The sequence below is a fragment of the Gymnoscopelus microlampas genome (genome assembly GCF_963454915.1).
Source record: "Gymnoscopelus microlampas genome assembly, chromosome: 3".
In the NCBI taxonomy this organism is placed as follows: Eukaryota; Metazoa; Chordata; class Actinopteri; order Myctophiformes; family Myctophidae; genus Gymnoscopelus; species Gymnoscopelus microlampas.
In genome coordinates, this window is record NC_139940.1 from 2,267,944 (window position 1) to 2,294,289 (window position 26,346).

The 26,346-nt window shown below is 40.7% G+C and overlaps 3 protein-coding genes across 3 annotated transcripts; 1 reads left to right on the top strand and 2 right to left on the bottom strand.

Annotated features, from left to right (window-relative positions):
• Nucleotides 1-6: 6 nt before the first annotated feature.
• Nucleotides 7-4,747, bottom strand: hspb6 (heat shock protein, alpha-crystallin-related, b6). The gene is made up of 3 exons (XM_084052137.1): nucleotides 4,461-4,747; nucleotides 3,478-3,600; nucleotides 7-367 (listed from the first exon to the last, which is right to left on the bottom strand). The coding sequence occupies exons 1-3, from the start codon at nucleotides 4,617-4,619 to the stop codon at nucleotides 62-64; spliced, it is 588 nt and encodes a 195-aa protein (XP_083908263.1). The 5' UTR covers nucleotides 4,620-4,747; the 3' UTR covers nucleotides 7-61.
• A 4,989-nt stretch (nucleotides 4,748-9,736) lies between these two features.
• psenen (presenilin enhancer, gamma-secretase subunit) lies at nucleotides 9,737-16,839 on the bottom strand. Its single transcript, XM_084053363.1, has 4 exons — nucleotides 16,747-16,839; nucleotides 14,444-14,540; nucleotides 12,958-13,062; nucleotides 9,737-11,298 (listed from the first exon to the last, which is right to left on the bottom strand). Exons 2-4 carry the CDS (start codon nucleotides 14,502-14,504, stop codon nucleotides 11,159-11,161), a joined length of 306 nt encoding a protein of 101 aa, XP_083909489.1. The 5' UTR covers nucleotides 14,505-14,540; nucleotides 16,747-16,839; the 3' UTR covers nucleotides 9,737-11,158.
• Nucleotides 16,840-18,428: 1,589 nt separating this feature from the next.
• Nucleotides 18,429-25,700, top strand: LOC311041983 (uncharacterized protein). The gene is made up of 8 exons (XM_084052482.1): nucleotides 18,429-18,535; nucleotides 19,302-19,369; nucleotides 19,746-19,791; nucleotides 21,686-21,823; nucleotides 22,035-22,160; nucleotides 22,292-22,417; nucleotides 23,974-24,078; nucleotides 25,042-25,700. The coding sequence occupies exons 2-8, from the start codon at nucleotides 19,358-19,360 to the stop codon at nucleotides 25,263-25,265; spliced, it is 777 nt and encodes a 258-aa protein (XP_083908608.1). The 5' UTR covers nucleotides 18,429-18,535; nucleotides 19,302-19,357; the 3' UTR covers nucleotides 25,266-25,700.
• The last annotated feature ends 646 nt before the right edge of the window (nucleotides 25,701-26,346 follow it).

The following is a 26,346-nucleotide window of genomic DNA, read 5'->3' on the forward strand; positions in this document are numbered from 1 at the left end:
GTTTGTGTTGGGTTGTTGTGGAGGAGAAGGTCTGCAAGAAAAAGTGAAGAAGAACACATGATCAGGATGTCTGTGTTGGGGTCGAGGAGGAGAGGGTATCAGGAGGTGATAATGAGGAGGAGAGGGTCTCAGGAAGTGATGATGTTGAGGAGGAGGAGAGGGTCTCAGGGTCTGATGTTGTTGATGAGGAGGAGAGGGTCTCAGGGTGTGATGGTGAGGTGATGGAGTCTTTGTCCAGCAGCAGAGGAGCAGAGATGACCAGGATGCCGTCAGGAGAAACAGCTGACTCTAAGGCCAGAGAGTTCACTCCTTCTGGGATACGATACCGACGATTAAACTGCCTGGTGATGAACCCTGAACCGTCCTTCTGTACAACAACATGGACAGACAGACAGACAGACAGATGCTTTATTCAAACCTAATTAACAGTGGAATAGAAGGTTCAGTGAAGTCTGTTTGTTTTGACACATTAACACAGGGACAGCATCTGTGTAACCACTTTGTTTTAACCTTTGTTTTATACTATTCAGACATCTATATGTATGTAACAGAGTGGTTCACTACCTCAGCCTGATGGTCTGAAACTCTAATATCTCCCCTGAGTGATAGGGATATCCCTTTGGCTTAGTGGTTAAGATGTTGGCTCTCCATGTGGGAGACCCGGGTTTGAATCCCAGGCGTTACATATATCCATCTCTCTCTCACTCACACTCTCTATACATAAATATATATTTTTAAAGCGAACATTTTAAACTCAAATCTTTGCTTCTGGGGGTCCCTGGAACCAGATGTTTTTGAGATGTGGGTCCGCGGCCAAATACATATCGTTTTGGGTGGTCCTTCACATGACAAAGTTTGAGGGGAAAGTTTTTCTTAGGATTTAGAAGACAATTGTGTGGAATCGGCTTTGGGTCTTAATGGGTTAAAATTGGGTCTCTCACACACACACACACACACACACACACACACACACACACACACACACACACACACACACACACACACACACACACACACACACACACACACACACACACACACACACACACACACACATTACTGTCTCAGTGGTGCTCAAACTTTATGATGTCAAGGACGGCCGTGGACCCCCATCTCAAAATAATTGGTTCTTTGATCACACCTCTTCCTAGAAATGACCCCCCCCCCCCCTGCTGAACATAAAACACACTGCATACTTTCACTCTCTGTTTTGGTAAAACATGGAATACTGTGATGAGTCATTTCTGGGAAATCCTGCATTTCCCAACATTCACTAATATTCACACAGCTGCATATGATCATATTCTTTCACTTTCACTTTGTGATGGGGTGTGTGTGTGTGTGTGTGTGTGTGTGTGTGTGTGTGTGTGTGTGTGTGTGTGTGTGTGTGTGTGTGTGTGTGTGTGTGTGTGTGTGTGTGTGTGTGAGTGTGAGTGTGATTTCTGGGAAGAAGTTTGATCAAAGAACCAGATAGAATAAAGCATTCAGAGAACAGACTCTCCTCTAGTTAACACAGCATCTACAGAACACAGAACATAGTGTAGTTCTGTCACTATTACACATTTAACTTCACCATTAAAGGACGACTTCACCGCTTTTCAACCTATCTTCATATAATTGGTCCTCACTAATACTCATGATAAAATGGTACCATTTTTTTCTACATTACATTTACATTACAGTCATTTAGCAGACGCTTTTATCCAAAGCGACTTAAAATAAGTGTATTCAACATAGGTAGGGAACGAAAACTACTAATCACCAGAAGTTTTAAGTACATTTCCTGCAAAAACAAGCAACCAAGAGTATACCTAGCGCTAAGGTAAAAGTGCAATATATCAGCTACCTACTTTCTTAAACAGATGAGACAAAAATGGCAAAATCAAATGAGCACGAGCTAAAACAAATAAGTGAGTCGACTAAACAAGATCCAATAAAACAATACAAAAATAAAACAAGAGTTCGTACAACTAGTTAACAACAAGTAGGCCAGGCAAAGAGGAAGGATAGTGTTTCCTGAAGAGGTGGGTTTTCAGCCTGCGGCGAAAGATGGGCAGTGACTCTGCTGTCCTGACATCAGTGGGAAGTTCATTCCACCACTGTGGGGCCAGAACAGAAAAAAGTCGTGACCGTGTCGATCGACCAGAAGGACCGTTGAGTGGCGAGGGAGTCAGTCGCCCCGAGGTGGCAGACCGGAGTGGTCGGGCAGGGGTGTGGGCATTGACCAAAACCCGGAGGTAAGAAGGAGCTGTTCCTTTCACTGCTCTATAGGCTAGCACCAGGGTTTTAAACTGAATGCGAGCTGCTACGGGGAGCCAGTGCAGAGAACGGAGAAGGATAGTTGTGTGGGAGAACTTGGGGCGGTTGAACACCAGACAAGCCGCAGCTTTCTGAACAAGCTCCAGAGGTCTGATGGCTGATGCCGGAGCACCAGCAAGGAGGGAGTTGCAGTAGTCCAGGCGGGAGATGACAAGAGCCTGGATGAGCACCTGGGCTGTTTTCTCCGTGAGGAAGACTTGGTCTGTGTCTCATAGGAGGGCTGTAGACACTCTAGAAACCCGTCTACCAGTGACATCATCGTTAGGCAGGATTTTTTTCCCAACAAGATTTCACATTTTTTATTTAGATTTTTATTAACACGAGAACAATGGCTTCTTTTATTGTATCGCAACTTTCCAGGAATAGAAAGCCTGCAGTTTCTATTAGCTTGGATGGGGCGGCAGTGGCTCAGGGGTAGAGTGGCCGGGTAGAGTGAACTGGAAAACCGCAAGGTTCCCAGTTCGATCCCGGGCTGGGGCGCTCCCCTAAAGTTAGTGTCGAAGTGTCCTTGAGCAAGACGCTGAACTCCTAATTGCTCCCAATGAGCAGGTTGGTGCCTTGCATGGTTTCCTCCGCCATTGGTGTATGAATGTGTGTGTGAATGGGTTAATGGCACAATCAATGTAAAGCGCTTCGGATAGAAGCGCTTTATAAATGCACCATTTTGGATTCCCCATTGATGATGTCACTGGTAGACGGGACTCTGAACTGTCCACAGCCCTCCTCTGAGACACAGACCGAGTCGTCCTTTAATTGTCACTCAAATAATTACAATTAACTATATTTCATTGTGTGTTTGGCCATTGAACATTGGAACATTATGAATACAAATTACATTTGTGTTTGCCCTTTAGGCTTCATAATAAAAACGTACACAGGGGGCAGATATGATCAATAACTTAAATATACAAAGACATTATTGACATATTTAAGAATGTTATACATGTAAAAAAAAAAAAAAACTGCTGATCTACAAGCTTACAACGCGTCACGAACGCACGCACGCGCGCGCGCACACACACACACACACACACACACACACACACACACACAGACACACACACACACACACACACACACACACACACACACATACACACACACACACACACACACACACACACACACACACACACACACACACTAACGTGCACTAACCTTCTTCTCCTCGTGTTTTCCCTGAACCTCCACAAAGTCTCCTGTTACTTTGACCAGCAGATCCTCTGGTCTGAACATCTTCACATCCACCTGAACTACAAACCCTCTGCTGTCACAGTCCACCTGAAAACATGACGTATAGATCTATTATTAACCCCCTGCTGTCACAGTCCACCTGAAAACATGACGTATAGATCTATTATTAACCCTCTGCTGTCACAGTCCACCAGGAAACATGACGTATATAGATCTATTATGAACAGCTTCACATCCTAGAAAGACATGGTAACAGTACATGGAAGTACAGTTCACAACACAAGGTCCTCTAAACTGGATCGCTCATAAAAACACTTGGCTTATTTAAAATGAGATCCACACACACTCACATCATGATGACATATAAGAACACAGACAGATATACATTACTATACAGAACGTCATACAATCAGCTCCTCAAACTGATCCTCAAACTGTCAGTCAAACCTCCTAACTCCACCTTGTGGAGAGAGATGTTTTGTCCATCATTGATTAGAAAACCTCTTCACATTAACGGGTTAGGGTTAGTGAAAAACCTCCTAACTCCACTGAGCTGTGTGTGGCTATAAAGTGATGATAATATAAAGACACATTCAAGTATCTGACAATGTATAAAGTCACCATACCAACTGTGATGAGGCAGTGTTGTGTTGTTATAAAAACATGTTTTTCTTTTTCATTTCCTGAAAAGTTCATATTTTGGAAATAGATGGTTTCTGCCCGATCTCTCACATAATGTATGTGTGAGTGAGTGAGTGAGTGAGTGAGTGAGTACAGACAAACTGGTTGTTTGACACATATTCCTAAACAAACCCACTGTAGGCATCCTACCTGTGGAGCTGTGTGTGTGTGTGTGTGTGTGTGTGTGTGTGTGTGTGTGTGTGTGTGTGTGTGTGTGTGTGTGTGTGTGTGTGTGTGTGTGTGTGTGTGTGTGTGTGTGTTCTTACCTGTGTGGATGTGGAGCTGTGTGTGTGTGATGGAGTGACAAACTGGCTCCATCCACACTGCTCTCCGTACATGGTGTTGAGTCGGGGCAGCAGAGGTGGAAGAACCTTCTCCCAGGGGATCCCACAGGCGGGCAGGCTGGCGGGCAGGATGAAGTCCATGTCTCTGAGGAAGAGGAGGAGGAGGAAGGTCTGCTGGAGATACTAGAGTTCAGTTAGAAAACAATAGATAGATGAATGAATGTAGAGTTGAGTTTACAGCGTGTCAGACAGACTGTATAGATGTTACGTCCACAAGGTTTGTGTCTCTCTGAATGAAGCCTGCCCGGGAGGGGAGTGTTTTATTTATCCTCTGAAGATCAGCATCCGGGGAGGAAATCTGACCCTCCTCTCTCTCTCTCTCTCTCTCTCTCTCTGACAGTAGTGGAAAAAGTACTCACATGTTTTGCTTTAAGTAAAAGTATCAATACTGCCAATGTAGAAGTACTCTGTTACAAGTAAAAGTCCGGAATTAAAAGTTTTTTTGAGTAAAAGCACAAAGGTATTGGTATCAATATGTACTTAAAAGTACCAAAAAGTAGGAAGTACTCATTATGCACAATGTCCCCATTTCACAAGTTTTCAAATGTATACAAATATTTTGTAAATAGCAGATCTACAAGCTCACAATGTGTCGCATCGCGACACATTGTGAGCTTGTAGATCTGCTATTTTCAAATGGCCGAAATGTATATAGGGCTGAAGTGGTTAATGTACGTTTTCAAAATCTAGTAACTAAAGTTTTCAAATAATTGTAGTGGAGTAAAAGTATAATATTTGCCTCTGAGATGCGTAGTGGAGTAGAAGTAAAAGTACTGAAAATTGGAAATACTTCAGTAAAGTAAAAAAAAATGTTAAGTACTAAAGTACAGTACTTGAGTAAATGTACTTGGTTACATTACCCCACTGGTGTCAGAGGTGCCAGTTAAGGTCCGTGTCTCATAGCAGAGTTACATAACACAAAGGGAATCCGCTGTGGGGCACCTTCATTGTCTTGTGTAATAATCATAATCATAATAATAACACATGCTGGACGTACCCTTGGGGTTCCACCAGGCTGCGTGCTGGATCACGGTGCATTGTTGGGACGTTACGTTACACGCAGCTGTTCTGTCCTGTGTCACTTTAATAGATCAATTAACGTGAGGAATGAAGCCTCATCCCTGACAGGCCTTTAGAAATACTCTAACATTATTATAAACATCATTATATTTATAAATACTGTGACATATTAATCATATATAGCGATGCGACGCGTTGTGAGCTTGTAGATCTGCTATTTTCAATCATTTTAGGACTTTCACTTTTACTTGTAACAGAGTATTTTTATATTGTGGTATATTGCTACTTTTACTTAAAGGACAACTTTGTTTTTTTACAACCCAAGGTTTATGTTTTAGATTGTAATTAAAGTAAATAAAAGATGAGTGTTAATTCTTTTAAATGTACTGCTTTCTATAGTTTTAGCATTCTGTCCGGTGGCAAAATATGTATTTTTTTACACAATAACCAGGCGTTTTCTTTATTATTATTTACAGTAGCTCTTCTAGCCCCCAATAACTCACATCTGGCCATCAAAGACCACAGGACCTTTTTTATTGTGTAAAAAAGGACATATTTAGCCACCGGACAGAATGCCCCCGCCCACTGTAAAAAAGCTCGCGAAAATTGCTAAAACTATAGAAAGCAGTAAATGAAAAAAAAATAACACTCATCATTTATTTACTTTAATTACAAGCTAAAATATAAACCTTGGTTGTAAAAAAAACAAAGTCGTCCTTTAAGTAAAATATCCGAGTACTTCTTCCAGCACTCAAACAGCTGTAATCTCTACAGTAGGCTAGATACTGTCTAGGATGACTCGGCCAAAAATACATTCAAAAGAGGCGACGGTGACCCTTAGGGGTTAATGGCAGGCAGACTGTGACACAACATTCACATGCCTGTGCCACGTGTGTGTGTGTGTGTGTGTGTGTGTGTTCCTCTCAGAGACACATGACAGATCATAACAGAGACAGATTGATAACCTTCCTTGTTTCTTCTCCTAGGAGGGAGAAGGTTCTAAAGTCTTCCATTTAGGACTGATAGACGTGGAGGTTTTTCTGATGACAGATGATCTATGGATGAGCCACAGCCAGCGGCGGAAAGCAACTAAGTACATTTAGTCAAGTACTGTACTTAAGCACAATTTTGAGGCACTTTTACTTTACTGGAGTATTTTCCCAATTTTCAGTACTTTTACTTTACTCCACTACATCTCAGAGTCAAATATCGCACTGTTACTCCACTACAATTATTTGAAAACTTTAGTTACTAGTTACTTAGATTTAGATTATTATTACAAAACCATACATTAACCACTTCAGCCCTAATCTCTCAAGAACAGATTCTGCACTGCGTTGGGATCTGTCCTGCAGGTTCGTCATAACGTGTGCACACTGTGTGGGAGTGGGCGTGCCTTCAGATCAGGAAGCAGGCCGCGCTTAACCCAATCAAATGTAGTGGGCGGGATTCACGTGTCCGTCGATCATTCCCTACTCGAAACTAGCCTAAACTAATTTAACAATAGCGTCCGCGGAGCGGACAAAACCACGGAAAGATATTCACATTTTAACTTTCATCATAGAAACAAGTGGGCTTATAACCAAAACCATCCATGTTCTCTGGGAGAAGTGGTGTTAGTGTTCCATGTAGAAATGTTATCTAGTCGGAATGAAAACGCAAGCTCACCACCGGAAGTGGAGCGGTGAAGGCAGACTTAAACCCCGTTTCCTTGCGCACATGTGCTGCGTCGGCGTTGTCCCAGAGTCACACTGAGGAGCAACGAACAGCAGAGGTCGCTGTTTTTCCTTTTCAGTGTGTCTCTGGGTTCCGAGATGGCTTCAGCCCTATATATATACATTTCGGCCATTTGAAAATAGCCGATCTACAAGCTCACACGACGCATCGTGATTGTCAGCTCCATTTTAGATCTGCTGTTTTCTAAAGTTTTTTTATACATTTTGAAAACTTGCGAAATAATGGGACATTCTGAGTACTTTCTAATTTTGGTACTTTAAGTACATTTTGATACCTATACTTTTGTACTGTTGAATTGCGGAATTTTACTTGTAACAGAGTATTTCTACATTACAGTATTGATACTTTCACCCTGGAATTGTGTCATTTTTAGATTTGAGCTAAAAAGCATTATTTCACACTTTAGCTATTCAAAAATAGCAGATATACAAGCTCATACGAACTTGTAGATCTGCTATTTTTGAAAAATCGTGAAAATGTGTGCAAATATTTGAATATATATTCTTTTAAAGCGAACATTTTTAACTCAAATCTTTGCTTCTGGGGGGTCCCTGGAACAAAATATCTTGATGGGGGTCCGCGGCCAAACACATATCATTTCGGGGGGTCCTTGACATGTATGAAAAAGATTGAGCACCACTGATATAGAAACATACGTTTTTCAGAAAACTGTTGGGATTTAGGAGACATGTAGAATCGGCTTCAGGTCTCAATGGGTTAAGTAAAGCAAATGTAGTACTTTTTTCCACCACCGGACGGTCACAGGCTGCTGACATCACTCCACACATGAATCAGTTTCATAATGAAGTGCGTGATGAGGACATGTTCCTGGCACCCAGCTCAGACGAGCACCGTGTCTGCTGTACTGTCAGGACACTGTGGGGACACTGTGGTATTGTGAGGACATGTCCTTCCTGTGCACAGTGACACTGTGGGGACATATATAGTGCTACTGTCGGGACATGACGTGTCCTCACTCCTCAGTGGCGTGCACAGACATTTTGAGGGGCAGGTGCTCAAGTAAATTATACTCTTTTTTTTTTGTTTACTTGGTCTTCTCTTTTTTTCCCCTCTATACCTATATACCTCTTTGCCAAAAAATAGCAGGTCTACAAGCTCACAACGCCTCGCAGCGCGAGGCGTTGTGAGCTTGTAGATCGGCTATTTTTGGCTAAAATTCTCCTCAGAAAAGGGACGCTAGGTTTCGAGTGGTTATGGTAAAAAAGAAAAAATCATAGCACATAAAAGATTTGGCGGACCCCCTGTAGTAACTCTGAGGACCCCCTAGGGGTCCCCGGACCCCCTGTTGAAGACCCCTGCTGTAAACTGAAAAAAGAAAAAACTTTTTTCTTCTTTTTTTCAAAAGGGCACTTCTGGTCAAGAGGGCAAAGGGCAGGTGCTGTAGCGCCACCTAGAGTCTATCTGTGCACGTCCCTGCGTGTCCTTCCTGTCCAGAGTGTCCACTGTGGGGACATATATATATATATAGTGCTACTGTGGGGACACTGTGTGGGAGATGACATGTCCTTCCTGTCCACAGTGACTCGTCTGCTTCTAATGTTACCGTCATGTTGTCAGTGGTGGAAAAAGTATACCGACATTTTTTTTACTAAAGTAAAAGTATCAATACCACAATGTAGAAGAAGTACTGTTACAAGTTAAAAAAAGGCCTGTGTTCAAAATGTTACTTGAGTAGAAGTACAAAAGTATTGGCATCAAAATATACTTAAAAGTACCAAAGGTAAAAGTAGTGAAATGTTTGAAAATAGCAGATCTACAAGCTCGTACAAGCTTGTAGATCTGCTATTTTCAAATGGCCTAGGTATAAAATAGGGCTAAAGTGGTCAATATATGTTTTATAATGTAGTATTTTATATCTGCAAAGTGACTAGTAACTAAAGTTTTCAAATAATTGTAGTGGAGTAAAAGTATAATATTTGCCTCTGAGATGTAGTGGAGTAGAAGTTAAGGTATTGACATTGGGAAATACTCCAGTAAAGATTACTCAAAAGTGTATTTAAGTACATTACTTGGGTAAATGTACTCAGTTACTATGTGGTCCACTAGCTGTGTTTGGAACCTCACCTCATCTCACAGCTAATAGCAGAGAGCGAGGTTTCACTAATCATATGTCAACAGCAGGTTATAGTCAACCTTTAGGCTGACTGATGATGACAAACATAAGACGTTTGCCAGACCTCTACGACACTGACAAGGTTGATGTCAGTAAATATATGAACAGCAGTAGTTCATTTCCTATCACCAGTGTGGTTTTACTAGTGAGCCAATAGAAAGTAAACTCTTTCCTCAAGCTAGGTTATTCTGAGCCGTTCACACGTGTCAGGACATTTCGTTCCGTCATAAAAATGTCTTTAAAACTGTCATAACATTTCAGCACAGTAAGTCAGCTTTGCAAGTAAAGGAGGCAAAATACAATGCGCTAAGTGAAGAGATGTTCTATTTATTCTCATTCACACACAAGTAAAAAATGTATACCCTCTCACACTCACACACACACACTTTAAATCTTAAGGAACATTTGAAGAAAAAGGTGCACTTTTTTTGAGCCCCATCTAAGCAGAAGAATCATTCAGTGTATGTATTTTATCTTGTATTGTACATATCTAATAGTCTCCATCTATATCATTTGATTTAGATACTGGAGCCACTATCAATACCGCCCCCGCTATGTAAGCTCGTTAAGATCAATTAACGTTATTCAAAACAAACCCCTTGCTAGATTAAAAAAAAAACACAATAAAAGAAAACGCCCAGGTGAAAAGAAATGTTTTACATTTGGGAGACCTGAGGGTTTTAGAAAGCAAAACGTTGTCAGATTGGTCAGTATTGACATTTGTTTACAAGCACATTCAGTATAGTTTTACTCTTTAGTTTAGCCAATTCAATCCAGGGACGCGTCCGTGTCATTTTGAGATATCGAAAAAAATGTGTGCAAATCTTTGAATATATCTATTTTTTAAAGCGAACATTTGTAACTCAAATCTTTGCTCCTGGAACAAAATATTTTACAAACGTTCGCTTTAAAAAAAATAATGTTTATTTAAAGATTTGCACAAAGTTTCACGATTTTTCAAAAATAGCAGATCTACAAGCTCAAAAGCGCATGATGATTTAGACACGCGACACACAGTCAAATCCTCAGTGTTAATTATTCTATTCATAAATCTGATAGTTTTAAGGGTCCATTTTGGTCACATTTCACACCGTTGTGTAGGTGGCCTATTGGTGCTGAATGCTCTCACCAGAACAGGGGTTCATGTGGTTAAATGAACACTGAGGAGTTTGGACTGCAGGGTTATTGTTTAATAAGTGTGATTTGGGGAATCCCAATGGAATGGTTTAGGACAGTGGTTCTCAACGTGTGGTCCAGGGACCCCCTTCAGGGTTCCTTGAGTGGGGTTCCAAATGGACCCTTGCAAGGTAAGTAACTCTGAGAGTGTACAAAATGGAACCAAATGGACCCTTAAGGGTCCATTTGGTTCCATTTTGTACACTCTCTGAGTCATGAGGGTGCTTGAAATTAAAGGGATAATTCACCTCCAAAATGCCTTTTTTTCTATGGACAATAATATGATGACCAGCGGACCGGTAGGCAGCGGTTCCGGTAGGAGACACAAAGGAGACTCTTTGTGTTTTTTGTAAAAAAAAAAAAAAAAAAAAAAAAATTTGGGGGTGGACTATTCCTTTAAGTTAAGACGTTTGAGAACCACTGGTTTGTGAGATGCCCAGAGGGGATCCAGGGGATCCCCAGTGGTTCCAGGGGATCCCCAGTGGTTCCAGGGGATCCCCAGTGGTGGGTTTAGGGGATCCCCAGTGGTTCCAGGGGATCCCCAGTGGTGGGTTTAGGGGATGCCCAGTGGGATGGTGAAGGACAGGTAGTCGGCCACCTCTCCCCACTGGGCTCTGAAGTGTTGGAAGATGGTGATCCATGTGGTGAGAACAGCAACCCACAGAGTCAGACCCAACGCTGAGCGCTTCACGTCTGAAACACACACACACACACACACACACACACACACACACACACACACACACACACACACACACACACACACACACACACACTTAATTTGCAATAATTCAACTGTATGGCATGCTAATGTTTTGAGACATATTGTCTTTTATTACTGCACAATAGTAAATAAATCATTTTGCACAATAAATAAATATGTTTTAATTTAAATAACTGATCTCAATATGGACCCATTATAGTGATTATAAGTTTTACCATAAGCATGTAGCTCTACAACAAAGAGGCACAGCCATGACAGCAATGGCAATTTATTGTTATATGTATGTATGTATGTATGTATGCATGCATACATACATCTATTTTTTTTAATGATCATTCTCGGTCATTCGGTATTCGGTTTCGGACAAGAGTTTTCCCTTCAGTGCATCCAATACAATACTTATTATTGTCACACCAAAAAACGCTAGACTAAAACCGAATGGAAAACTCTTGGCCGAAACCGAATACCGATGGCCGAGAATGATAATTTAAAAAAATACATACATATATGCATGCATGCATGTATTTTTTTTAATTATCATTCTCGGCCATTCGGTATTCAGTTTCGGCCAAGAATTTTCCATTCGGTGCATCCCTAGTTCTGACAGTCCAATACTTATTATTGTCACACCTAAAACCACTAGATTAAAATGAAAATGCACAGTTTTCAACACAGCAGTGAGTTCTCACAGAATGCTGTCTGACGATCACAAGTGCTGCTGCGACACACGTCTGTGACACACGTCTGAGACACGCCCAGAGGCGTGAAGCGGCGAGCAGAATGGGCGTGAAAATCCGTACGGTTAAAAGGCAAATGTCAGGCGTCACTGCATGGCGCCACGGTGGCGCCACAGCTCACCACATGAAGACACTTCTATGTCACCAAGCAGGTGACACCTGACACCCACATCCATTCACTCTGCTTCACCTCTTGACCTTTACTAGTACAGCAACATAAATAACACTACACTGCACAGAGGGGTCCTGGGTCGCGGGGTAAATACATATCATTTTGGGGGTCCTTGACATGAAAAGGTTTCAGAGCCACAGTATATAGCAACATACGTCTTTCTTTTGTTTTTTTAACTGTTAGGATTTAGAAGACATTTTGTAGAATCCCCCAGAGACAAAGATTTGAGTTACAAATGTTCGCTTTAATAAATATATATATTTAAAGATTTGCCCACGATTAAAAAAGAAAATAGCAGATCTACAAGCTCGTGGCACGGCACTCTGTGCTGCGCTATGAGCTTGTAGATCTGCTATTTTTGCATAGTCAAAGTATAAAATAATAGTTAAAGTGCGTTTCAGGTTTTAATAGGTTAAACTGGATGGAAGTGATGTTTCTTTTAGCTAAATGGTTACAGCTTTATATTTATTCAGTAACAGGGCTCTCTCTGTCTCTCATAAAACACTAAATACAGTTCCAGTCAGGATGCCAGAGAGTTCTCTGTCCTGACTGTACTGAGCTCCATGTGATTGTGTATTAACTTTATTTAATCAGGCCTTTTCTGAAAAGATGTATGTTTCTATATCAGTGGTGCTCCCCTTTAGGCTAGTGGATGAGATAAGATGTTTGTCTTCCCACGCGGGGGGACGGGGTTGGAGTCCCGGGCCTATTCCACTCACATGTTTTGATCTGTGGCTGCTCAGTGAAGTCTGGCTTCACGAACGCCTCCCGGAAAAACCACACCACGTTGACCAGCCACAGGAAGGGCAGGAACGCAAAGCCTCCTGAAATACACACACACACAACACAATACTAGGACTGTCACCATTACACATTTAAGTTGAGGATTAATTGTCACTCAAATAATTGCGATTAATGTTTTAATTGTGTGTTTGGCTGTTGAACATAGGAACATTATGAATACAACTTAAACATTTTGTATAATAATAATAATAATAAGAATCACAGCTTGTAGAGGGCATATATAACTTAATAACATAACTTAAATATACCAAAACATTATTGACATTTAATAATTGTATAAATGTAAAAATAGCAGAAGTAGCTGATCAACAAGCTTAAAAAAAAGCAGATCTACAAGGTTACAGCGTGTCACGAAGTGACGCGCTGTAACCTTGTAGATCTGCTTTTTGTGTGAACATTTGTGTGAACATTTTCCAACATGGCGACGTTTATGCAGACATAATTGTGATTATTGCCATTATAATAATTGTGACAGGCCAACACAACACAATAAACACCTTAATAAAGCCACACTACAACACATTAAAAACACATCACGTTGACCAGCCACAGGAGAAACACAAACCCTAGAGGGCAACACAATCCTGGACCATGGACCACAATGGAAACAAGGCCTTAGGGCTTTTGGTGTTATCCTTTGTGCTAACCTCTGTACAATCTGATAACTGTTCATAAACTATTCAAATCAATCAACATTAACCCATTAAGACCGGGAAGCAGATCTACAAGCTCATAGCGCTATGAGATTGTAGATCTGTAATTTATTTAAAAGAATTGTGAAAATCTGTGCAAATCTTTGAATATATATATATTTTTTTAAAGCGAACATTTGTAACTCAAATCTTTGCTTCTGGGGGATTCTACAAATGTCTTCTAATCCTAACAGTTTTCTGAAACACTTATGTTGCTGTAATAACAGTGGTATTATATGTATTTGGCCACAGACCTCCATCTCAAAATGTATTTTTCCAGGGACCCCCAGCAGCAAAGATTTGAGAATATTCGCTTTAAAACAGATTTATATATTCAAAGATTTGCCCAAAAAAATCTGGATTATTCAAAAAGTAGCAGATCTACAAGCTCATAGCGCGGCACTCTGTGCCACGCTATGAGCTTGTAGATCTGCTATTTTTTTGAATAGCCAAAAGTATTAAATATGGATGAAGTGGTTACACAGATGCGAATGAATTTGTAGCAAAGGTTAAAGGATTGGCTTAATTTAAACACTTGACACCTACAAGCGTACCGATTCTGGGGCGAATATTCGCTGAAAACATACAGACATTGTCCGGGTAGGACATAAAAATGTATTTACAGATTGTACATTTAATATTCACACTTTGTATGTTCTCATGAGTCAAACAAGAAGCCATGATATGAGGTTTGTATGAATGAACTCACCTAGATAATATTTCCTACACAGGGTGAGTTTCTCCTCATTAGGAACTCTTTCCAGGTTCATGATGATCAGTCTTTATTCACACACACACACACACACCTGCAGAACAACACATTATACATCATTATAAATACATGATAATATGATGACGGTTCAACTCCACACAGAGTTAAGATACAATTTACTATGTAGTCATTTATCAGACGCTCTTTATCCAGAGTGATTTAAGGCCTTCAGCAGGGTGCGATTTTTCACACGGAAAAAACAGACAATATAATGTTTTAAAAGAACACATGGTTCTCTATGACCTCATGCACACCGGCTCTGAATTTGCCGTGCAGCAAGTGGCTGCGGCGATGTTTTTTTAAAATCTAACCCGGTTCAATTTGTGCGTCTTTTCGCATGCGGTAAAAACTGTTCTTTTTTTTTTTACATGAATCACTTGAACCCTAGCATCCCAACTCTGAGGGGAACATTAGCCTAACATAGCAGATCTACAAACTCACAACGCCTTGTGCTGCGAGGTGTTGTGAGCTTGTAGATCTGCTATTTTTGGCAAGGAGGAGGTTTGGTGTAGAGGGGGAAAATAAAGAGCAAATCAAGTACTGAGTATTGAGTGTTTGTGGTTAAATGTCTGAAATTACCTAAAAACATCAATTTAGGCCTACACAACACTGATGAGAGTTAATGAAGCAATATATGAAAAAGTTTGATCTGAAACACAATTATATACAATATGTAGTGGGGGTCCCTGCTTCATCTGTCTCTCAGCTAAGGGGTCCCTGCTTCATCTGTCTCTCAGCTAAGGGGTCCCTGCTTCATCTGTCTCTCAGCTAAGGGGTCCCTGCTTCATCTGTCTCTCAGCTAAGGGGTTCCTGCTTCATCTGTCTCTCAGCTAAGGGGTCCCTGCTTCATCTGTCTCTCAGCTAAGGGGTTCCTGCTTCATCTGTCTCTCAGCTAAGGGGGTCCCTGCTTCATCTCTCTCTCAGCTAAGGGGTCCCTGCTTCATCTCTCTCTCAGCTAAGGGGTCCCTGTTTCATCTCTCTCTCAGCTAAGGGGTCCCTGCTTCATCTCTCTCTCAGCTAAGGGGTCCCTGCTTCATCTCTCTCTCAGCTAAGGGGTCCCTGCTTCATCTCTCTCTCACCTAAGGGGTCCCTGTTTCATCTCTCTCTCAGCTAAGGGGTCCCTGCTTCATCTCTCTCTCAGCTAAGGGGTCCCCGTTTCATCTCTCTCTCTCAGCTAAGGGGTCCCTGTAATAATAATCTGTACATTTGAAACATGTATGACATTTTTTATATCTAAGACAGTCTTTGCTCTACCCCACCAGAGAGCCCTGGAATGTCACCAGTAAAGCCCGTATTTCTATGTACAAATGCTTTTTTTTTAAAAAGCTTGTCCCAAATGTTAACTAGGTGTCTGGAGTATGTGTGTAATGTATTAGTCCGTATTTCTTAATAAAGAAGTGTTTTAATCCCGTCTGTGGCCGAACGCCATTTTCCTCTCCTCGTTGACTTCCTTTTTACATTGAGTGTAATTCAGGCTTTCACCAGATGCGCCCCATCACTACAGCCCATTGGGAACTTCAGACAGAATCGGCCACAAACGGGATTAAAACACTTCTTTATTGAAACATATGGACTAATACATTACACAAACACACCGTACACCTAGTTAACATTCAGGACAAGCGGGTAAACACCTTATATTTTAACATTTATACATGTTTGGAGAAATACGGGCTTTATTGGTGACAATACAGGACAAACTGAGGGGGTGGAGCTAAGACTCTCGTAGATACGGACGTAAAAAGTCAAGACTCCATCAAATACATCTACGAGAGTCTTCTAGATCTAAAGCTATAGATCTACAGGTAAACCATGAACCTAGCGTCAGTCAGACTAAAGTAGCAGATCTGCAAGCTCACACGACACCATCGTTATGTAGATCTAATGTGACCCAACAACACCCATCAACACATGACGATCAGCTGACCTGCTGCTATCACAGCTACAAACACACAGGCTGTTAGCCTAGCAGGAAAACAGCAGATCTACAAGCTCACAACCCTTATTTTTAACTCTATGCTCACAACGCGTAGCGGTGCGACGCGTTGTGAGCTTGTAGATCTGCTGTTTTCCTGCTATGAGTAGCAGAGGAGCTCCACCAACACAACAGGCTAACTGTTAGCTTAGCATCGTAACTTAACACAACGACACAGACTGACTGTTATTATTATTATTATAATAATATGTTTATTAAACCTTCTTTATATGAAATATAGTCTGTTTATAGTTAGATTTTTTACCTGTTATCTTTAATAGGGAGTGAGATGTAGAACTATGATAGAAACAGCTCCAATCACGACAACATCAACAACACCGGTGCTGCAACTAGCAATAAACAGCGTCTCACGTTTCCGTTTCCGGCACTTTACTTCCGTTTCCTGGAAGGAGGAACTGGCAACCATGTCATTATACCGCCCCCTGGTGGCAGAGCGTCAGAGCTGAGCTCTAAACAGTTAGTTGTGGACAGAGTTCTGGTTGTCAACCAACTCTAGCCTAGTAACTGAGTGTATAACAATATGTACTCTAGTACCTGAGTATATAAGTATATTTACTCCTCCTGGTCAAATATTACTCAACTACAAGTGAAAGTTGATTAAAGTACTGGACTACTTTCTTAAAAAATATATATCAGTGTTTTGATTATTTAAGAAAGTTATATTATGCCTAAACGTAAGCCAGAAATGTGATGGTTGTAGAGAATGGTTGTAGCCTGACACGTCAGTGACCTTTCCATTAGATTCTAATATAATATATCTAGATATTGCCCCCAAAACTAACATCTTGAGGGATGAATAGCACTTTATCTATATTGCACTTTGAATGCATCAGCAGCACTTATTGTTTTACCGAGAGTTGTCTGCTCTGTCTACCTTTTAATGTTTTTTAACGGCCTCGCCTCTTTTTTAATGTGTCTATTGTTTTTAAATGTGAAGCACCATGTGGAGAACGGTATTTTGCACGGGTTAGGAAAGTTACACTTCCCCATGTCTCTGTACCACTAAATACTCTGTGCTCATTTCCAGTGCCAGTGGTGTAAAGTAACTAAGTAGGCTACATTTCCAATTTTCAGTACTTTTACTTCTACTCCACTACATCTCAGAGACAAATATTATACTTTTACTCCACTACAATTATTTGAAAAGAGTTACTAGTTACTTTGTAGATTTAGATTATTATTACAAAAGATATATTAACCACTTCAGCCCTATATACATTTCGGCCATTTGAAAATAGCAGATCTACAAGCTCACAATGCATCGTGATGTGACTCATTGTGAACTTGTAGATCTGCTACTTTCTAAATATTTTTAATATACATTATAAAACTTTTGAAATGGGACATTCTGCATAATGACTACTTTTACCGATACTTTTGTACTTTTACTCAAGTAGATTTTGAATTCCGCACTCTTACCTGTAACAGAGTATTTCTACATTGCAGTATTGATACTTTTACTTAATAAAATTATTTGAGTACTTTTCCCACCACTGCCAGCGGCTAAGTAGTTAATTGCCTCACAGACAAAATTAGCCTGGTAAACCCTCCCTCCGGAAATCTCATTTCCATTTTATTGCAGGAATCACTTCCAGGAATTCACTCCTGGAATCAAATGGAAATGAGATTTCCGGAGGGAGGGTTTACCAGGCTATCACAGACAAGCTGCAGCAAGCAAATGAGCCAGAAACATTGACACTTATTTTACACACACACACACACACACGCACACACGCACACACACACACACACACACACACACACACACACACACACACACACACACACACACACACACACACACACACACACACATTTGTAAACTATGGAATGCTATGAGTAATATGTCCCAACATTAACTAGTATTCATCATACAGCAGGCTATAGCCTACATTCACTTTCAGTTGTGTTTGTGGGGTGTGTGATTTCTGGGAAGAGGTGTGATCAAAGAAAAAGGTGTGATCAAATAAAAGGTTCAGAGAACAGACAGACTCCTCATCTCTCCTCTAGCTACGGAGCATCTACAGAACACAGTAAGTCAGTTGTCATGCCTTTTTTGGGCTTGTTTCTAAAGTGTAATTGTGTATTTGTTCTTAATGCTGTTTAAACCAGTGGTTCGCAAACATTTTCATGTCATGGACCCCCAAATGAGAATGTATTTGTCCACAGACACCATCTGAAAGTGTTTTGTGATCCCTGCACCAGATTTGTGTTGTTAAAAGTTTTTTTTAAAGTTTAAAAAAAAAATAGCAGATCTACAAGCTCACACTGTTTTCAAATATCGCCTATTTTCAAATATCCGTGTGGCCTAGTCGCTTCTTTTGGGCTTGTTTTCATAGACCTAGTTGCTTATTTATCTCGCAAAATCTGGCAACACTGTAAGTCACTATAAGAACCTCTTATGATGATGTATAGAGCAATTATAGAGAGACACACTGATCGTATAATGCTGTATAGAGAGATACTGATGGGAGGACTATAGCTACTTTGACAGCACTGTCCTGTATAAAGTCAAATTGCTAATTATATTGATAACATAGACATCAGTTTGTTATCATCAGTTTTGTGTTTGTTTGTTTCTACTTGTGTTTCACTTTACCCTGGACTGATGAAGAAAATATATTTGTATTGCTCAGGTTTGATAAGCATGGCTGGATCCATTGGCAGAATCCTCTTAGTGTTTGTTTGTGTGCTAGAGACCTTATTTTCACCGTTATCACAATGTTAGTCATTGGGGAGACTGTTTCAGATTGTGGTCGTTGTTCTGGGTTGAATATTGTTTATTCCATCTTCCACCAGCCTTGACAGAAGAAGTCTGCATCATCTCTACTCCTGAACACAAGAAGACAATCAGCATGGATACCAAGGTGAGACAAGTATCAATGATGATGATGATGATGATCAGTAAATACTAGGGTGTCCTGGGGCATTCAGAGATGCTCACTGACACTGACAGACAGATGAACAGACAGGCAGAGAATGACTGAATGTGCTGGATGAGACAAACAGGCAGACTGGAGTAGAAGAGTATAAGCTGATAACAATGAAAGAGAGAGAGAGAGAGAGAGAGAGAGAGAGAGAGAGAGAGAGAGAGAGAGAGAGAGAGAGAGAGAGAGAGAGAGAGAGAGAGAGAGAGAGAGAGAGAGGGTGGGTGGGTGGGCGGGGGTGTTTGATGTTGAAATTCCGCTGAACACAGGAAGTTGCATGACAAAGTGCTTTCTCTCTCATTGTGTTTTGTTTCAGATTCATTCAGTTGCCATGGTGACACTCATCTTACTCATATCAGAAGGTGAGTCTGGAAAACCCCTAAACCATGTCTTTGTCTTACACTAAAAAACATCAAATGTTTGTTGTATAAAACAATAATAATAATAGCCTTAACCTAGTGGTTAAGGTGCATACCCGGTATAGGCTCTAATGCAGCCTGACAACGAGTCGCAGGTTCAATTCCCGAGCCCGACGACCTTTGCTGCGTGCCACTCCCCCTCTCTCTCTCCTGTTTCCTCTCACTCTCTACTGTGCTCCAAAATATCTTCAAATATATAATAATAATGATAATAATAATAATAATAATAGTGTTAGGTTGGTAACACTAACAATTCATTCCTACAGTAGATGTTTCACTTCAACAGCCTGTATTCTTCCTTCATTCGTGTCTGTTGGCTGTGTGCCAGTGAGTCAGGGTCAGTGGTGGAAAAAGTACATGTTTTACTTAAGTTAAAAGTATCAATACTGCAATGTAGATACTGTTACAAGTAGAAGTCCTTTATAAAATGTACTCAAGTAAAAGTACAAAAGTATTGACATCAAAATATACTTAAAGTACCAAAAGTAAAAGTAGAAAGTCCCATTTCGCAAGTTCAAAATATATAAAAAATCTTTTGAAAATAGCTCATAATGCGTCGCATCGTGACACATTATGAGCTTGTAGATCTACTATTTTCAAATGGCCCAAATATATATGTATATATATATATATATATACACACACACACACACACACACACACACACACACACACACACACACACACACACACACACACACACACACACGACTAAAGTGGTTAATGTATGTTTTGTAGTAATAATCTAAATCTGCAAAGTAAGTAGTAACTAAAGTTTTCAGTTTTCATGTAATTGTAGTGGAGTAAAAGTACAATATTTTCCTCTGAGATGTAGTGGAGTAGAAGTAACAGTACTGATAATTGGAAATACTCTAGTAAAGTAAAAGTATCTAAACATTTTACTTAAGTACAGTACTTGAGTAAATGTACTTAGTAACTTTCCACCACTGGTAAGGTTGTAACGTTAGTGAGTGAGCTAAGAGGAGAACACACATCACCTCCAGAGAGGGCATGTTCAGAACGTCGTGTTACACCAAAATATCAACATGAATCACCAAATGAACGCCATGATGACTAACTGTTATTTGAATCTGTTTGCTTTCATTTGCTCTTTAGATGTAAGCTGTATTGTTGTGGCTTATTGTTTTATTGTCTGATGTTAGCAGGAACATGTATCTGTTTTCTTCATGTAATACTGTATCTTGAGACACGATTGTAAATCACTGGCGAGAATCACTATCAGTCAACTACACTATTTTACAACACCATCAACGTGTCTATCATCACTATCAAATGTCTGGATGAATTGAGTACAAAGGACCCCAATTAAAACAAGCCGTAGGCTTTCTTAGCAGACCTTGTATCGAACTGCACTTTCTCGTGCTTTTTTTCGCAAACCGTTAATAAGGTATTCAATCAAAACAACAGTATAAAGACTATAATAAAGACAACAATTGAAGTAAAAAAAAGTTAAACGATTGTTTTGACTGAAAACATTGGTATGGTATGTGCAATGGCTCATGGTAGAAGTAGTTCCTTTATTATACACAGTCCTGTGCCTTATTTATTAATAATTTTCATGAAAATAATCAAATGTTTCATGGTCATGATTCACAGGAGTCTGGTTGACTTGGTTCCTGGTGTAAAACTCGTAGTATAAGGATTTTCTGAAACATCTATGAAGAAATGATTGGAGAAATTAATGGGATTTTTCCCCACGACTGACACAGCCCTGGGTATAGACACAGGCCTAGGTATAGACACAGGCCTGGGTATAGACAACCCATCCTGAGGACAGAGCACATTTTTCTGTAATTGTAGCTTGACTCTCTTCTAGGGTTGGGATCCTCCTTGGATCGGGAAATGGGAAACTGGGATCGGGAAAGGGCCCCGGACCAGGGCTGGGACCACCGGATCCACACTGAGGTTCCATCACATTTGAAACCGTCTCCAGAACCGGTTCATCCCACTGCTGGTATGTGGACTTCACGTCTGCTATACAATTTAAATACCGGTGGTTCTCAAACGTTTTAATTTAATCATAACGACAGTGTACAAATGTGTACACTCTCGGAGTCACAGACCTGTAAGGGTCCATAAAGTAACCCAGAGGGTCCGGTTTTAACCAGAATCGTTAAAGTCCTAAAGGATGCCAACCCTACTCTCATCTACCTGTTGTCTTACAGATAATACCTTGAAATGCTTCGAGTGCATCCCGGTAGGTTCAGAAAACTGCACTGAAACACAACGCAACAAAACGTCCTGTCCTGCACACACAAAATGTGCTGCAGTAACTTTCAGGTCATATGCAGGTATGTGATAGAGGTATAACCTCTGTATTTCTGTGATGTTAAACTGTGTCAAACTGTGTCCTAGATTACAGTCATGAACAGTCATGATCAAGACATTACTTGGCAGAGAATAATCTCTTGTTTGATTTCAGGTGAGACGAAAGGAGAAAAGACATGCGTGGAAGATGTTACCTGTATGAATGGATCAGCGAACCTTGGATTCAGACTTGTAAGCAGCTGCTGTTCCACTGACCTCTGCAATGATCGATACCCCACACGTAAGTATCTATATGCCATCTGTGGTGTGTTTTAATCTATGTTTGACAAACACTATAACCACCGTACAGTATGAATGATAAACACTATAACCACTGTAGCCTACATATGAATGTCAAAGATTAGCTGCTCACATACACATAGATACACAGACACCCGGACAGAGGCGAAAACACTATCTTACGGCCTCACAGATATAGTTGCCCTCATTTACGTATCAAAGGAAAGTAGAAACCAGCTTAAATTCAAGCTCAGGAATCATCTTATGATGGGGCTCACGTGTAATTTATCAAGCAGGTGTACCCTGTCAATCACAGCATAAGATTGGACGGTGTGTTGATAAATCTGGCAGCTGCAACCAACGTCATTTAAATAACACGCCAACAGCACGCCCTTCTTTCAGAAGTGTGTCCCTGTGAGTACTTCTGGGAAGCCAATAGAAAGAGCAAATTCTCAGGTGGAAAGTTAGCCCTCCAATCATATCAGTGGAGCCACACACACATATTTGCATACACAGGCGGCCCGGGCCGTCAACAGAACAGCACACAGACATACTGTACGGCTTCACCTGACACAAATATAACAACATATGACCTCGATCGTAACAGCACAAGTCCAGTTGAAAGAACTAAAAAGTGTCATATAGTCAGAACAATGCAGTGTGTAAAATGTGGAGATACAGTAATTTATTACTGGTAAATTACGAACCTCTATAGGCACCATTGACTCTTTAAAAAACATTTATCATATAAAACTAAACCTGAAACATGCATTACATAAATACAAATATTTGACTAAACATACGTTGTCTGTTAAGCCTACTTACCAGACTTAATTTTAGAGGTGATGAGGTCCCAAGTTGGGACTGTGATATCCACGGCTCCCTTGGAACTTCCAATGGCACCCCGTTAATGCAATAACATTAAAGCAATATTGTGCACAAACCCACAGGCCAGGTATCTGACACCTTACTTGGCGTGGCAGCATGTATGGACAGTCGAGTCCCCCCCATCCAATCGTGATCGTGAAGCCCGACAGCGACAACTTATTCCACCGTGGTCCGGCCATGCATATTTTTGGCACACTGTGGAACATGCACTCCTAGTCCATGTGTTTTCCTGGCTTAAACAAGCCAAATGTTGAGACACCTGTTAATCCCGTAATTACAACTACCTTGGTTACATCATTTTAAGTGAATATTGGCTGCTGCATAATGTTAAATGCCAGTCAATGCTGCTCCGCATGTCTACGATGGAGCAAACTGGTGTAGCCTAAGCCTACATGACCTGAGACCAGGCGTGAGATTTGAGCGGGCGTACGCTCAAGTCAAAGTGACGATAGATTAATAAATCCCAAAAGTGACGGTTATCACTTTCGGGATCACCGTCTCGGTGTACGCCCGTTTTTCAGTCTGTGCAAGCTTGATAAACGAGGGCCAATAAATGTGGCTGAACTAGACAGTTCCCACATATGATTATGTGAATGTTGTTTTGTTGTACATGAGGTTCAGGGTTGAAGACCTCATCAATATGACATTTAACAAATGTAAACCTTCCAGCTCCTGTCAACCCCAATGGTAAGAAGTGCTACACTTGCAAAGACAACGACTGCTCCAACATTCTACAATGTACTGGGGATCAGGATCGATGCATCTCAACAAACGGTAGTAAAGCTCATGAATTTATATGACTGCTTCTCCTGTTTACCCAAATACTTCACATTCCTCAGCTCAGAAGAATGTTCAATGATTTTTCTAGACTTGGAGCCAGTAATGTAATGACCCGTATATACACTTTGTGTCAGTTTCCTGTGTCAGTGGTTCCCAAACTGGGGTCGGCATCCCCCATTATTTTTGGTGAGCTTGTAGTGCGGCTATTTGCACAATGTATAAGTTATGTTTGAAGATCCTGCCTGTCCATCACTCGTCAACCATTGGTGAACTGTGTACAGCTAGTTGGGGCTGCATTGTGATTGGTGGTTGCATGGTGGAGGGTTGGGCTTCAGGTAGGTTGCAGTATTCCTAGTAACCAGTAGGCTCGCGTAGCCAGACTATTCCACAGCTATTCCACAATCTCCGAATGCTATATACTGTAGAGTCTGGAACTACACCTCCCGAAATCCGAGAGAGGAAGCTGGCATCCGTTTGTCACGAAAATATATTTCAAAATATCTTTAGATTTTATTTTTTAATTTCCATTTCTGCTTAGCAGCAAGCTATACATGCTTTGATTATTTTGATAAATATTAGGATACATTTGCACGACTGTAAAGACGAAACGGAAGTGGGGAGGAGGCTTCACAGCCGCCTTATCGCTTGATCATCAACATAACTTCTGTTGCTCCAGACTGACGGAAGCATTTGAACATTGTGGGAGGCAACAGTCTGGCCATGTTAGACTAAGTAACCAGGGGAACGGTTCTCTCTCCCTCCAATTCCTCTGTCATTCTGTGACTGGAATACTGCTTTCTACAGTATTAGACGGGTTTGCTGGAGTGGGCAATGACCAAACAATACCCAGAGTTAGCACTGGTTCAGATAATACAGTTGAGTAACAAGAAGGAAGTGTGAGATTAAATCATTGGTGAAGCAGGCTATATATTATTTATTTTGTGTGTGTGTCCACAGCGGTAATCAAAGGCGAAGCGATGAAGACCGCGAAAGGCTGTGCCTCAAAGAGCATATGTCAGGTGGATTGGGCCACCATACCTGGAATTGCAGATTTCAACAACATACAGTGCTGTGAAGATGACTTGTGCAATGGTGCCCCACGATCTACTGGGGCCACAAGCAGTGCTGTTAGCCTCTTATTCCTGGTAGCACCAGTGGTCTCTGTTGTTCTGTTCAACTGAAGGGAGCCTCGCTGCTTCAGTTTGCTCCTCATCTCTGTATGATCTCTGAAACTCACTCTACTTTCATACAATCAATTCCAATTTGACGAGTGTGGGTGTGTCTATCTGAAAACTTATGACCTGTGTATTGATATAATTACCTAATTACATCATTATTTATTATGTCATTTTGTTTTATAATAATGTTTTATATTTTGACAGTGTTTGTTTAACTATGTCTATAGTATTTGAACTGTGCATAATGATTTTCTGCTGTAATCAAGAGATCAGCTGTATATAAGGAGTCAGGGTCACAGTGACTTGAATCAGTACAAGAGGAAAAGACAGATCTGAGGATATAGACCAGAAACATGTTACTTAACGTTTTTGTTTGATTCAGTTTTCACCCTTTTTGGAACAAAAACCTTAGTTTGAATAAATGAAGAAGAAAATGTACTTTGGAAGTGGACTCTATTCTTTTGAAAACGTGTTAGATCAGTTTTAGGATTACAACGAGCAACAGTTAAGCTCATCACCAGCAAAGTATGAAAACTGTATGAAAACCATTTACTCAGTAGCTGTTCCCTCTTGTGGTCTTCCATAGGGTGCTGGTGACAGGATTTCCCTGCCCCCGGGTGCAGCAGTATAGGACATGGTGTTGTGTGTAAATGCAGAGACATTCAGGTTTATCTTGAGCTCTGACATGTATTAGTTATTGTCTCTGGTTTTGTTACACAAATATGTTTTCTTTTTACATGTGATCTTGTTGTCTATTAGTGATATACACACACCTTTCATGACAAATGTGACAGAGTGCGCTCATAGAGCTGACATTTATTATTATTATTTATTTTTTTAGAGAGAGAATTTGCCTGATTCTAATATGAGTTTGGCACTTATGGAGGGATTTTTTTTTTTTTTTTTTAAATAATTTTTATCCCTCGATTTTGTAACCCCTTTTTTCACCCGGTGCCAATTTGCTAAGTGATCCTGGGCACTACACTCCCCCCACCAGCCTAGGGAGGCCAGGGCCGAGCTCATGCCTCCTTCAATGCATGAGAGCCAACTGACCTTCTTGTCACCTGACAGGAGGGAGTTTCCC

What these genes read in the sequence shown, in the direction of transcription:
- hspb6 (XM_084052137.1), bottom strand. Translation starts at nt 4,619, where the DNA reads ATGGACTTCATCCTGCCCGCCAGCCTGCCCGCCTGTGGGATCCCCTGG. An exon ending in ACAGCTCCACATCCACACAG is followed by an intron (nt 3,601 to 4,460) that starts GTAAGAACACAC and finishes TCATGTTTTCAG; the next exon opens with GTGGACTGTGACAGCAGAGG. An exon ending in GAAAACACGAGGAGAAGAAG is followed by an intron (nt 368 to 3,477) that starts GTTAGTGCACGT and finishes GTTGTTGTACAG; the next exon opens with AAGGACGGTTCAGGGTTCAT.
- LOC311041983 (XM_084052482.1), top strand. An exon ending in CATCTTACTCATATCAGAAG is followed by an intron (nt 19,792 to 21,685) that starts GTGAGTCTGGAA and finishes ACTCTCTTCTAG; the next exon opens with GGTTGGGATCCTCCTTGGAT. An exon ending in CAATGATCGATACCCCACAC is followed by an intron (nt 22,418 to 23,973) that starts GTAAGTATCTAT and finishes TAAACCTTCCAG; the next exon opens with CTCCTGTCAACCCCAATGGT.
- psenen (XM_084053363.1), bottom strand. Translation starts at nt 14,504, where the DNA reads ATGAACCTGGAAAGAGTTCCTAATGAGGAGAAACTCACCCTGTGTAGG. An exon ending in GTGTAGGAAATATTATCTAG is followed by an intron (nt 13,063 to 14,443) that starts GTGAGTTCATTC and finishes TGTGTATTTCAG; the next exon opens with GAGGCTTTGCGTTCCTGCCC. An exon ending in GCAGCCACAGATCAAAACAT is followed by an intron (nt 11,299 to 12,957) that starts GTGAGTGGAATA and finishes TGTGTGTTTCAG; the next exon opens with ACGTGAAGCGCTCAGCGTTG.